General features: G+C 35.5%; 1 protein-coding gene across 7 annotated transcripts in view; it reads right to left on the bottom strand.

Annotated features, from left to right (window-relative positions):
- AKAP9 (A-kinase anchoring protein 9) overlaps nucleotides 1-14,453 on the bottom strand; it is a 116,373-nt gene that overhangs the window by 80,590 nt on the left and 21,330 nt on the right. For all 7 annotated transcript variants that reach the window (XM_068673931.1, XM_068673926.1, XM_068673928.1 and 4 more), the window contains exons 2-3: nucleotides 12,231-12,485; nucleotides 4,117-4,161 (exon numbers count right to left, since the gene is read on the bottom strand). In XM_068673931.1, coding sequence (XP_068530032.1) covers nucleotides 4,117-4,161; nucleotides 12,231-12,485 — 300 coding nt within the window. The remainder of the gene's footprint in view (nucleotides 1-4,116; nucleotides 4,162-12,230; nucleotides 12,486-14,453) is intronic.

Below are 14,453 nucleotides of genomic sequence, written 5' to 3'. Positions count from 1 at the left end.
GCAAACTCATGCTCAGCATGAATCAATGCTTGCTTTTCAATCATTGGTAAATGTAAAAACACTCCAATACAGGAAAGCAATATAACCTATTACAGGCTGGCAAGAAGAATTATGGATAAAAAAAAGTGCTTTGATTTGGTAGTAGAAACATACAGAAGGGTCTGGAATAAATTAACATTTTTACCTCATAATTTTAGTTTTTTTCTTTTTCTTGTGCATTTTGGACACCCAATTAATTTACAAAAGTTAATACTTTGGCTTTCAACACTGCTTGACTGTGCTCTTAGGAACATTTAGCCTTTTCTCAGTTTTTTTATGTCACAATTGACTATATGGAACTTAGCAAAATTAGCAATTAGGACAATTGGGGAAACTCAATTTTTTTAAACTCCATAAATTAAAATAATTTTCAGTTTCTGATGAGAATAATTACAATCATATAGTATAACTAAGTCTAATAACTTCTGAAGAATGAGAATTGACAGCCTTTAAAAATACTACAGTTTAAGATATTTTACAAAAAGAATCCTGTAAGACAAGAACACTGATATAAGCATTTACTGATTCCTTCAATTTTTATTAGAAAACTCCTTATAACCCTGTGTCTAATTAGTCTATCAAAGAATGAAATACTTAACACTGAATTTTATCCAAAACCCCAAGAAAAGTGGCTGACGAATTAAAAATACATGGCTTATTTTACCAACTATAAAAAGTATATGATTTAAAACCCATTTCACTTTGAAGTGTGACAGTCTCCAATTCAATGTAATTTCTGACAAAAACAACTAAAGAGAATACAGATGTGCTAAAAAAATAGGAGAAAGATGGATGAACAATCCTATATTTGTACAAATGTGTGGTTTCTTAGAATTCCAAAAAGGAGGTCATGTACTAAAGTAAGCCCATGATTTGACACAACTTCATAGTTATGCTATTATATATAAAATTCAACTTATTCTCATGTTTCTCACCTGAAAAGGGCTCTGATTGTTTTATTTAAAGGATGGTCATGAACGTAAACAAAGTTTTTCATAACAGAAATAATATAACAGTTGATATGAAACACACTGAAAATTCAGTGTAATTCCTAAATATAGGTATTCTTAAATATGCCATTTCCTCATTGCAGATACCAACCAACTGCATTAAATTAAATTAAAAACAGCTTATTAAGGTAGCAACTCTCACCACTTCAATTTGTTCTTCACCAGACCCAGTACAACTTTACTACTCACAAATTTTGTGTTGCCTACTTCTGTTTTAGAAAAGAAGTCTCACGGAGGAAAAAAAGTTGTTTTGGAGGGATGAGAATACAATGTGCCTTGAAAAGCATTTTGCACGAAATCTTTTTTGTTTGTTTGTTTTTAAAGGCACATTCAGAAAGCAGTCTGGTTGTAATTCTATTGTCTTTAGTATCTAAGAATTTGATCCCTAACATACTCTGGAGACACCTGTGGAAATCTTTGAAGAATGAAGCTGGGTAAAAATTATGTCGTATTAAAGTATTTACATGTGATAAGTCAACTAATACTACTAATAAAACACTAAAAACATTTCCGCATGCCAGAACATATCTGCAATTATCATAAGGCATTATGCCATATATTTTCTGTCTCCTTCTGCAAAGATATGTTTGCTTGAGCTTTCGTCATCAATTTCCAACACTGCATCTACAACCTCAGAAGCGATCAAATTTTCTTACTCATATTCCATTTCATATATATATATATATATATATATATAATACCTCACCTGGAAAGATACATGAACATCAATGCCATTGTTAACTTTTTTCAAAGGTTCATTCTGCACAGATTGCATATTCCATTTTACAGTAATCACATACCGTGGTGATGCATATATTCTAAAAAGCTGCCGTAAGGTCACAGCAGTTGTTCAATAGTAGAGTTATTTTACTCTCAATGGCAAACAGTATGTACATGCTTTCCTATCTTCTTTCTATACATAATATAAACTCAGGTTCTTTTTGTCCTCTATTTAATTCCTTGGAAAATATGCAAAAAGAATGCATATTTTATCTGTGAGAAATATTACATCTTTAATCTGACTTTTCCCCATGTGGATTTTGCACCTTTCCACCTATCCCTCTCCATATTTTTTTTTCCTTTCTTTCATTTACAGCACTTTGAAGCTGCTGGCCTGGAATCTTCAATTCTACAGGTGCCTGACCTGGAGGTGTGTGTGTATATATATGTGTGTGTGTGTGTGTGTGTGTATATTAAATTTGCATTACAACAAACATAGCATAAGAATGATTGTAATTGATCAGACCAAGGGTCCATTTGGTTCAATATTCTGTATATGAAAGTAATCAATAATGAATGTGAGGGAATGTTTTCACTGTACTCCCAAAGTGCCTTCTCCTAACACACCAGAAGAAAGTGAGGGTGCTCATAAACAAGGACAGGGAGAACACATGGGAGAGAAAGATTCAAACTGGGGAAGAGAGGGACAGTAAAAGGACTTCAACTAAAAAGACAAAGACAAAATCTGTGGGGGAAACTAACTGTGATTTGATGAGAAGCTGGAGAGAGACAGTACTGCTGAAATTGAACTTGAGCAGAACATTAGAGGACAGACATAAGAGGAGGAAATAAATAATAGTTTTTCAAGGGAGAGAGAAAAAGCATTAAAAAAAAAAAAAAAAGCTTATATGAATCTGGAAAGGCTGGAAAAATAATCTGGGCTTAGGAATCACTAATGAAGGAAAAGGAAGGCCAGAAAGGGGCTATAGGAATGAGCTAAGAAACCAAGCAAGTGGGAAATGGGGAAGGACAAGGAAAAGGGAAAAGATTAATATAAACTATTACAGGGAAGGTAGGAAACTCTGTATGAAAAAGCTCAGGAACAGAAAACATACAAGAGTTGGTCAAAAGAACAGACTGGAAGAAGAAGTAATGAAGACAAACCCTTAGAGCTGAGAAGGAGAAACAGAGGTCCTCCCAGTTTTCAGGGCATGCCTAGACTGTCCATTGAGGCAATGATTTCACTCTTAGACCATACAGTGTGCTAGGTCAGGGACACATTGTCTGGTGTGCACATTCCCTTAGAGCTCACAATAAGCGTTTATAATACTAGTAAGGAACAAACAGTTATTCTAAGGTGTGTCAGCTTTCTCTTAGAAAGGCTGAATCAAAGGAGGCACAGTAAATATTCTAAACCAAATTTACTTCAGCAATGGAGGCATGTTTGATTACTTGATCCCCTCTTACTTAGCCAAGCCTAAGATTCTGGGGTGTGTTTTACAAAAGTGCTTAGCACAGAGAGCTGCAAACCAAAACAGCTACCATTTGAGACATGAAGAACTTGTTTTTTAAACTACTATTTTTACATCAGATACTCCATGGCTATTTTGTGCACCCATGTTCTTGTCCCTCCGCTAAACACGAGGTAGTTCACTCCTTATGAACATAATTGTTTCATTTGTTGAGACCAAATTTCCATATAGCCTACTTCCCTCTTAAGCAACAGATACGAGTAGTGGATGCCAATGTGTGGTGGGCAACTCTGTCCAGCAGCTAAGGCCCAGTGCAGTCACTCTCTCACTCCCCCACCAGTAGGATGGGGGTAGGATCAGAAAGGCAAAAGCAAGAAAAAATCATGGGTTGAGATAAGAATAGTTCAGTAAGTATAGGGAAAACAAATACACACCAACCAAGTGATGCAAAGGCAATCACTCACCACCTACCAGCAGCAGAGTGATGACCAGCCAGTCTCTGAGCAACAGCTACTTTGGAACTCATTAGGACATAATCAACTCATTAAATAATTTTCAAATAAAATGAATTATCCACAACCATAACTCCAATAGTAACACAAATCATTACTATGACCAGAATGGTGACACAGTTATAACAGTTCATAAATCTATCGTATTATCAATTATAGCAGCCATCCCATTATGTAGTTGACACAATGCTTGCTTTAATGGTACATGAATCATACCAGTAATGACATGCAACATCTTTGTCTATACCATCACGTGTTATTTCCTTCCTCCTCTTTTTGGAAAACAGTGCACAGCATTTCAATAAACGTGTAAAAGAAAAAGTTAAAAGGAAAGTTAGAAAGGAAGTGTTTCTTCAGTCTTACCTCAGAACTGTAATCTTCTACAGTAGTGGAAATTTCACTTTCCGGCTAAAACAAAATATTAAAATATTTACAATGATGGAATTCTAAAAGTATTAAACAAGACATATGCCATCTCTCTCTGAGAATGTAGACGGTACTAAAAAATATAACAGGTATCCACGAATGCGATTAGAATATATACAGTAAAGGCTACCTTCACTTTCTTGAAATCCCAGCTTTAAATAAAAACAAATACTTTGCTTAAAATCAGGAAAAACACATTGTTATTTATTTTCCTAATGCAGGTAACAACTATGTGGCCATATAATCCTATACTTTTTAGTGGGAACCATGTAGTTCTTCATCACATTTTAGTTGTGCGTTATCTGCTAATAACATAAATAATCTTTTAGAACTACTTGCTTCAATCTTCAAAAGAATCAAGATTTGTTTTTCGTCTGTTAATATCAAGTATTTTTGCCAAGAGATTTATTTGAAAATCACTACAGAAAGATGGCCAAATGAACTCAAGTTCAATGGATATGTCTTCTGTACTAAGGGGTTAATCCACACTCTGCTGAAAATCAATTAAAAACACTTAAATCCTATGAGCTCACACATCAGTGTCTGCCACTGTAAGACTTCTGTGTTATTCTTTTGCTGTCACAATCAATTACGAGTAGCCAACATTTTAGAGGCACTCATCTTGCCCTCTAAGCAACTATGCTCTCTCCCAAGACCTGATCAACCGTAATTAAAAATCCAGCTCCTTCCATTATTAAGCCATCCACTCTCTATGCTTCAATTGTTCTTTGATCAACAGAAGTAATTAGATTTTATGTAGCTCATCTGTCTGAACCACATGGGTCCAGTTTAAAAGGAAATAATTCAAAAAATTTCATATATACAGATATTGTTAGCAACACATCTTCTGATAGGACGATGCCAATGAAGCTATTCATCAGTTCTCCCATTAATTTATGAGATTTGAAATAGGGATCTGTTTCACTATGACTTCAGGTTGTTAATTTGCACTTATTCTACCACTTATGCCACACAGCATTTTCTTGGTACAAACAGCTAAACTCTTCTGGCGAGATGTTTTTTATTTAAGTTTCTTCACTGATAACATGGTTAATGGTTAAAATACACTGAAGAGACATTACAAAGGCCCTTTATATCCAATTATCTTTATCATCTATGCAGCTAGTGTCTTAATGATAATGCACAAGAGCTAAGTACTTTTCAGAAAATCAGAAATACCTTCATCTGTGAACGTTATTCAGAGGAACTTACTGCAAGGTAATAACAAAAAGGAGGTAATCTGCCTACAAAAACCAGGATGTCCATTTTCTTGTTTCTATATGCTGTTTGTTCAGAAGATATGTTCTTTGGTACTAGCTGTCCAACATTATCACAGGACTCAGAAAAGAACTCAAATACTAAATTGGTCACAAGAAAGAGAAGTGATTATGTTCCTTTGAAAAACTTTCATGGATGATAATAAAAGGTTTTTTTTTTTTGTTTGCTTGTTTGTTTGTTTTAAAACAAGGGTTTCTAGTACTAACATACTCCAATTGCGATGGATGAGTACTAAAGGGAGAAAACCAAGACTATCCATGGAACAAAATTCTACCTAAATTATTGACTTTTTAAAATAATCTCAGTGTAAACTGTTATACAAGCATAACTACAAAATTCTAGATTCATTTTCAAACATGGATTAATTAGTGGGCAGAAGAGAAAACAAGTTTATTTTAGCTTTGTCAATTTACAAGAAAATTATAATTAACAGGAAAGTAGCAATCAAAATTTTACTGCATTTTCTGATTTATAGGCTTCTGGTAGTCTATAATAATGTAGCTTCCAGTTTTTATACAGTTTTTATAAGAGCATTATTAATTAAATAAGGCCTTAGTCATGTGGGAAAAAAAAACAAAACTTTCATATGAAGACAAAATTTTGCCAGTGGAACTATGATTTCATATATCCTTTGTTCTCACTATGTAATGTTGCTGTTACATATACAAGTATGTGGCTGAGCTAACAGTTTCCAGTAGTGATAACTGAGGATCCAGCTTAACTTCTATTGCTCTCACAAAACTAATCCAAGCTCAACTGTATACTTTAACTTTTGAATTAATGCTACATAGTCTAACATTTTTTTCCTCAAATGAGAATGTATATTGACATTCAGCTATTGCTACAAAGAATGCAGTGTTAAATATGACTACCCTCTTCCTTACAGAATCGTGGAATGGTTTGTGTTGGAAGGGACCTTAAACCCCATGCAGTTCCAACCCCCCTGCCATGGGCAGGGACACCTCCCACCAGACCAGGTCGTCCAAAGCCCCATCCAGCCTGGTCTTGAACACTTCCAGGGATGGAGCTCCCACAGCTTCTCTGGGCAATCTGTGCCAATGCCAGGTTTACCCCTCCCCTAGTAAAGAATTTCTTTCAAATATCTAATCTTAATCTCCCCTCTTTTACTTTAAAGCCCCTTGTCCTATCACTCACTCCAACGGCTCCATGTCCTTCTTATGCTGGACACAGTGCTCCAGGTGGGGTATCACAAGAGCAGAGAAGAGGGGTAGAATCACCTCTCTCAACCTGCTGGCCATGCTTCTTTAAATCCAACTTCTTTAGATCCTGTATTTGTGCTTGGGATTGCCCTGTCCCAGGTGCAGGACCTTGTACTTGGATGCCTTGTTCTAAGATTTCAAAGCACTGAAACAAGAACATGAATAATTCCTAAGTACTTAAATAGCTTTGAGTTATTTAAGTATTAATTTGAAACAGTTCTGTTTCATTTATTTCTGTCTCAGAAGACCATCTCTGTAATCAAAAAGGCTACATTCAGAGTTGCTCAACAATTAAGGCCATCTTTTTCAGCATTTTTTTGCATATTCTTTACTCAATGCTAAAATATTTTGGTGTTCCCAAATTCTTATTCCTCTCAGTTTACTCTGAGGGCTGTGCCAGGCTTCCTATTTCTCACCTAGTTGGTCTGACTAAGGTACAGAGAGTATAAAGCAATTTTCTCTCTCCACTTCCTTCCTTCCCACCAATAATTCCAGAGAACTTAATAAATTCTCTCTCAGAAACAATACATGAACCTGCTTATATCCCATCAGAACCACCAGGCACTGAGAGCTGTGGATAAATAAACTCATAAAACTCTAAACATTTACAGAGACATTGTTTTAAAAGCAGTTTTTTGTTATACTTCCAAATATGGAAAAACATTAATAAAAATCCCTTCATACTGAAAATGACAGATGTTGAAAACCATGCTCTGAGTATTGCTAGGTCAAGAATGACACAAATAAACTTGCATGCGAGCTGCAGTCCATCTCTCATATCACCTTTCCATGGGTCATTAAGAGATACACAAATGATTGTGACTTGGCTAAGACTGAATAACAGGACCATGACTAGAAAGAGAGGCAAAAAAAAATGTAAGCTGAAAAAGTCAATCAAACCCTCTCTTTAGGTCATCCTAAAGAGATGGACTCTCAATATTTGTAGAAAATTCTCAATATGAAGTGCTATTCTTATATACTGCCTAGTCATGCCTTTCTTTGTTTCTATTCCTAAAAACACTGAATATAAACAAATGTATTCCCTGGCCATTAATGCCCCAAACCAACCAACTATGATCAGATTTAAATAGAATACATCTTAATGTATATAAAGCACTGCCAAAACTGAGCATGACCTGCAGTGAGGTACCCCACCTCTCAGTGTCTCAATTTCCTGTATCAGAAATCACCACCAACCTAGAGATAACCTCAGCATTTAAGGAGGTTTCTTCTCTTTGGTAATGTAGAACTGAGCTTTATAAATTTTCAAACTAAAAAACAAAATACTCTTTATATCCTCAAAGACTGTTCTTCAATATGGATAATTTCAGTGTTGGTAAACTGAATTATCTATCGTTATTTACAGTTTGTTGTATGCACCAAAAAAAAAAAAAAAAAAAAAGGTAAGATCCTGTCAGTCCTTGATCTTTGTCATAACTATACACTGCTGAGAATCTAGTATTTCCTCTCATAGTGCACACTTTAACATCGAACAGATTATTTTCAAACATTAGTTTAGCATATGGATCTTCATTTTCCATCTTCAAATTGTTTTCATTAGCTGAACTGTCCTTTTTTTTCTTTTTCATACTACATTTTCTTTCATTTTCTTTATTCCTCCTCCCCTCTCCCTCCTTGCAGCCCTCCATCTTATTGTACATCCCAGAATACCTCTTCCCCACTCAAAGTTTTTGGTTGATTTTTGCTTTCACACTTCTAACATGGGAGTGCCTTAACTACCTTCAGCAGCTACACCTGTTCCTATTGAGGTGCTCTCCGTTTCTCCATACTGCTTATGTTTCCTTATTACTGCCACTTTTCATCCTTACTTCTCCTCCAGAATCCCAAACAGTGTCTCCTTACTCTGTACTTCTGTTCCTTGCCCATCAAAGCTGAGCGACCAACTAACAATTGGAGTAAGTTATGGAAACGAAACAATGAGCCTGGAGTCTCTAGCCTCTAGCCTTTATCATCCACTTGAATAAACAGTTAAGCTATTCTAGAACTACTACCCAACAGATTTGTCCTATGAAAAACAAAAGACGAGTTACTAATCCAACTGTAATCAATTAGCAGGTATTCTTCATCACAGAACTTTGAACTTTTCTTTTTTAAGAAGCTTTGTTTAATAGCTTTTACTACTCAAGTGACTCAAGGACAATTTTACTGTGCCACAGGTTAATTTCTTTGCTCTTCTGGCACTGGTACATTCTTGCAAATCCATCTGATCTGCTACATCATTTAAAGAAGTTGATCTCATCAATTATTTACCCTGGAACTGGCTTTTTTTTTTTTTTTTTTCCATTTTAATTGCAAAAATAAGTAATCATAAAACTAAGAGTTTCACTGATCCAATTTATTTCCCGAGTTGTCTCTTTATTTCCTACTTATCTTTATTTCTATATAGAAAAGAACACTGTAGATCTCAAGACCAAAAGACTCATGCAACAGAATAATGACAAAAAAAATAAAGCCAACTAGAAAGTCAACATCGAAAAATTTAACATGCAGCAAGTTCAGACCCAGAGACTTAACCGAGAAGTACCAATTGGGATTTCTCCAAAAATCTTGTAAATAAAATATTCCTCAGACATAGGATGGAAAACATTACAGAAATTACAGGTAATTTAAGACAGGTGGTAAAATTGAATGGATAAGAAGGATACAACAAAAAGAGTTTTTCCCCAGAGTTCTTTAATTAGTTCCTGTAGTTTAAGGGATTGCAGGCAGATGGAGGAATTGACACTTAAGTGAGAGGAAAAAAATGGAAAGAACTGAGTTGAGGAAAAGGGATGACTGCAAAAAATAACTTCTATTCTCTAAACAGACTTTTTCCCTCTCTGAAAAGGAGTCATCTAGCTTTGGATAAAGAATAAGCTCCAACAGGAGTACTTTCCGTTATTGATAACGAGTAAGAGAACTCTTGATGATTTGTATTCGGGCATGCTAATTCTACTGGGGACTAAAAATTCATAGGAGAAAAGTTGCAGGAAAATAAGCTTCTTCCCATATAACTATTAGAGCAGAATCCAGCCAAAACTTTTAGACAGAGAAGTGTGGTCAGATGTTCAGAGACTATTTCGTGGCACAAAAAGAACAATTCCAAATATGAATTCTAGTAAAAGGTGAAGTAAGTAAATTGAATTGAAATTTACCTAGAAAGTAATCCTGCATAATGCCTCCAGTAATCTTGCCTTACTCTCCTGACACAGCAGCCTATAAAGATTTAACATTGGGTGAAAAAGCAAACAGCTCAAAGAAGCTGTCTTTAATTCACTGCAGGGATTAGCCTGAAACTGCCTGTTACATTGGCTGCCATGTCAACTAAGCGAGCTCTAATCCAATTACTGTAATACAAGCTCACTGTCCAAAGCATTGCACTTATAAGACTAAAAACAGTAAATTATCAGATTCACTAAGACTACTTCAGATTTTTTCCTGTTCTATTAATACTGCACAGATAGAGACATTAGCAATTATCTTTCAATTCTAAAATAACAATTACTTATTTAAATGAATAAGCAGGGCATAAACAACACGTAGCAAATAAAAATGTTCTCCCAGTTGGGTGCAACTTGTTTTACTGGAAGTGAATACTGCTTCTGGAATCAGTATGTCATGAGCAATTCAGCAGAGACAAGTTACAAGTGAACAGCAATCACCATGCTTATTCTTTTAAAGCTACATTTATAAAACAAACCAAACCAAGCTAAGCATCTTCATATTTAGCTATTTTAACATAATAGAAGTTGATTTGGCCTTTCTTCATTCAAGCCAAAATAAGCCAGACATCAGAAAAATAATGCCCAATCTTAAGAACGTGCCTGTGTGTGTGTAATCTTTTGCAACTCCAGCACAATTTCTTCAAATGTAAAACCGTAACCACCTCGTACTGTTAATATTCAGAAGCCAACACAGGTTACTAGGAGCAACCTGATCTAATTAGACCTGCTTTGAGCATAGGATTGGACTATATGACCATGTAGGTCCCTTGGAGCCTGAACTATTCTATGATTTTGTACTTTACCCCATTTCTCCAGCTGCAATAGAAATATGTATGATGACTGAGGGTGTGTATGCATGTTCCCAGACACTACCGGTAATCATGAGGTACTTCAAAGTATATTTGGTTAAGAAGTTTTCTTCAGACAGTTCTCATATGTACATAGACTATACTACTGGCAAAACAACTGTTGAATCGTTTCCCTCTGCCCTCATAGTCCTCTCTCCTTAGCTGTAGACAAGCTGCTGCATTTCATTTCTTCCATCCTCACTAAGTACATACACCTTTCTCTTTTTCTTAAAAGACAAAGAAGTCTCACCTTTACCAATGCAAACAGTCATTCTGGTAATAAGTGCTCTTTTAAAGTTTTATTATCTCCTCAAGGAAAAGCCATGAATTGAACAGACAGTTTCACTGAATTACTACAGATAGTTCTGAAGCCCTGACATGAACTTTCTAAGAATGAAAGCCTACATTTCAAACGGCAGATATCTATGAAGTTCGATATATCTACTGTACTGCAGGCTTAAAATCATAAAATAAATTCATCAATTACTTCACAAGTGTTTTATTCACACATGCAGTTTAGCTCCCTTCCCCATGATAACCTTTTCTTTTCCTTTTCATTTTTTTAATTGATGATTGTAAGAAATTTTTTTAAAGTGTCTATTACTTGCTGGCTACTGGAAAGGAGATAATGGAGCCAAAATAGTTACAAATGGTCCAACCTAGCACAGGGTTGATGAATCAAAATGCAGAGCTATCATCTGTATTGCCTATCTCAGGAAAGAGTGCATTCACATGTAGAGAACTGGGGATCTGAGATGATTTCAAAGCAACACTCACATCCTTTTAGAGTCACTGCTTTCAAGAGTGCAATAACCTGTTTTGTAAATAGCATCTCTTGGCCCTAAATACATATTGGGAACAATATATTATGTTATGTGAATTCATGTCCTCTCAGAGCTGACCCGGGCTGTCAGTGTGTATCACACAGGGCACCTTACTACCTTCCCAGAGCACGTACTTTAAACCACTAGCAAGCAGGATTATATTTCATCAAGCAGTAAAAGTAGAGTATCTGTTTATTAGTTTCTTAAGCCATCCAGCTCTAAGTAGTGTTTTCTAAATTCATTTGTCCTCCTCATTAACCAAAAAGCCTCAAATTGCATTATGAATACAAGAAAGATGCTTAGCTTTGCATTTTGCTGTAGCCATGGCTGAAGTGATCAAAAAACCACAGCAATTTGAAAACTTCTAATAAAACAAAATCCATAAAATGAAGCTATAACATAAAACAATTTTTGCCCATTTAGGGAGTACAGCAGTACCAACTAACTTTCTGTAATCTCCGGGACATTGAGTACCACACAAAACATGATGACAGCAGGCAATCAGAAAACACCTTCTCTGGATGTTAAGGACAGAAAGCAGAGGCAAGGAAATAATATTTACAGCCTCATATACCTCCTTTATTTATATTCTCAAATTTAATAGATTATTTTAAGCCCAAATTTTAATTTACAGTTTGCAACCTGAGACAAACTTACCTCAGTGGTGTATGTCTGGCTGTGTGTGATAATTTCTCCACTATGCAAAGTCCTCATAACAGCGAACTCAGCAGTTGCAGCTGCTCCCCTTCGGCTGCTGCATGTGGATGTTTCATCACCTCGAGATCGATCAATATCAATCCCATCTTGTATCGATTCTTCATCTTTGATACTTGCTGTTTTCCTTTTCTTTTTCTGCTTCTTTGATGCATTCTGACCATCAGTTTGTGCTTTCCGCTGCCTAAATTGGGCAAGCTGTACAGAAGACAAAATCTTGTTAAAGGTGAAAGTTTTCCACTTTATTACTAATGATATCCCCTATAAAGGCTTACCAGCTGCTTTACATAAAGCTTCAAAGTAATCACTACCAAAATGTTTGAAGTTAATGCTGCATATCTCAAGCCACATTCAGATTATTTTTTGTTCACATTGTTTTATTTCTTTGCAGTCTTTTCTATTTTTTTGAAGCAATCTATCTATTACTCTATTCCTTTTAGGATTCATATCAGCCAGTTACTGTTTCACAGACAGAAACCTAGAAATCAAAACATCCAAAGGTAAAGGTACCAATGTGATGAAATTACTATAATAATTATAGCAGCAAATATCTCAAAATTTATAGAAATTACTTCTGACTTTTTGACCAGAAACAGATAAAAACAAGCCTTTCTTCCACCAGGTATCAAATAAAGTTTTTTTTTTTTTTTTTTAATTTTATGTTAGAACTTAAAAAGCACCTCAAAGTATTAAAAGCATCACAAAGAAATAGCTGAATACATAATAAGGGAACAGTCTGAAAACAGACAGCGAGCAAATTACAAGATACACTACCTTGTAGCAAAACATGCTGATGAACAAAAAGTCACAGGTGAGCCAGACACACGGTTGAAAAACCAATTAGTATATAAGCTATTCAAATACTGTAAGACACTGCCTTTTGAAGAGCTTATTTCTTTTAATCACTTCATAGTGGTTTACACAAGAAAATCCATTTAAAATACTTTTTTTTCTTAAGAAGAACAGAGTTTCTGTTCAAATAAGAAAAACGAGCATGGCAGATTTTTACCGATTAAAATTCAAAATTAAATAGATACAAACCAATAAAATCTGATAACAGACATGAATATTTTACAATAAAAAGTCCAACAATTATTTAGTGCTAGAGTATGTTTTGTAAATTTGTCTCCATAGTACATGCAGAGCATACAAAGAAAGGCCTTAAAGCTTTAACTACTTTTTACATCAACTAATATCCAACTATAAAGTATTTTTGACAAATCTGCTGTAATTTAAAGAAGAAGCTATAGCAAAGAGGTTTGCTCATGATATTCACCACTCGAGACAGCCAGGTGTCCATTCAACCTCTTCAGCACCTCTCGGATCAAGCCGGACACGAGGAGCGCCTTCCCCAGACACCGCTCTGCTACCGTGCCGGCTTGCACTGCTCTGGAGCTCCCACCTGGCCTCAGGAGAGCTGGGAGACCGTAATCGAAATAAACGGGTCGCTTGCAGATCAGGTCTGACTTCTGGCTAGTTTATGCTTTTACTTGCTTACTCCGTGGGTTTCTTCAGCCTCCTCTCCAGCCTTAGGACAACTGGCAGCTCGGCATATGGCTCCTGCTCTGTTTACAGAGTACGTGAAGATTTGCTGAGCCAAATATGCTCACCTATGTATTTAATACTTACTTCCTCTCTAATTAGTTCGACTTCATGAGTTGTTTTTTTTTTTCCTATTTTTAACATCCGTACCTTTCATTATTCCACAGAAACCTATTAAAGTTTAGAAACTTCACAAATTCTAAACAGGAAAAGAAGGGATGGTCTCCTCTGGACTTCAAAGTTTAAGAAAAAAATATGCATAGATCTAGCTTCACAGAAATAGGACTTGTGAATGTTACAGATCTACCTCCTTACAACATTACTATGTTCTCTTAAAGACTAAATTTATCTCAAAAAAGTTTTCAATTTATAATCCCTGACAAGGTTGCCCAAATACCACACAGAAATGAAACAGAATCTGAATTTAATCTGACCGATTGCTTTTATTTATTTACAAATAAACAATAAAAGACACATTGTGCCACTAGTCAAGAACTCTTTCTAAACTTGATTAACTTTCCACCACAGAAGGTTTCAAGTTGCCTTTTCTAAAGCAGCCTTACAGTCTTTATTTGTCCACAAAATTGGATGTGTATCTCAAGGACAATTGAATTACTCCACATC

Source organism: Anas acuta, chromosome 2 (genome assembly GCF_963932015.1).
Source record: "Anas acuta chromosome 2, bAnaAcu1.1, whole genome shotgun sequence".
Taxonomy (NCBI): Eukaryota; Metazoa; Chordata; class Aves; order Anseriformes; family Anatidae; genus Anas; species Anas acuta.
This window is presented reverse-complemented; position numbering and strand designations above follow the sequence as displayed.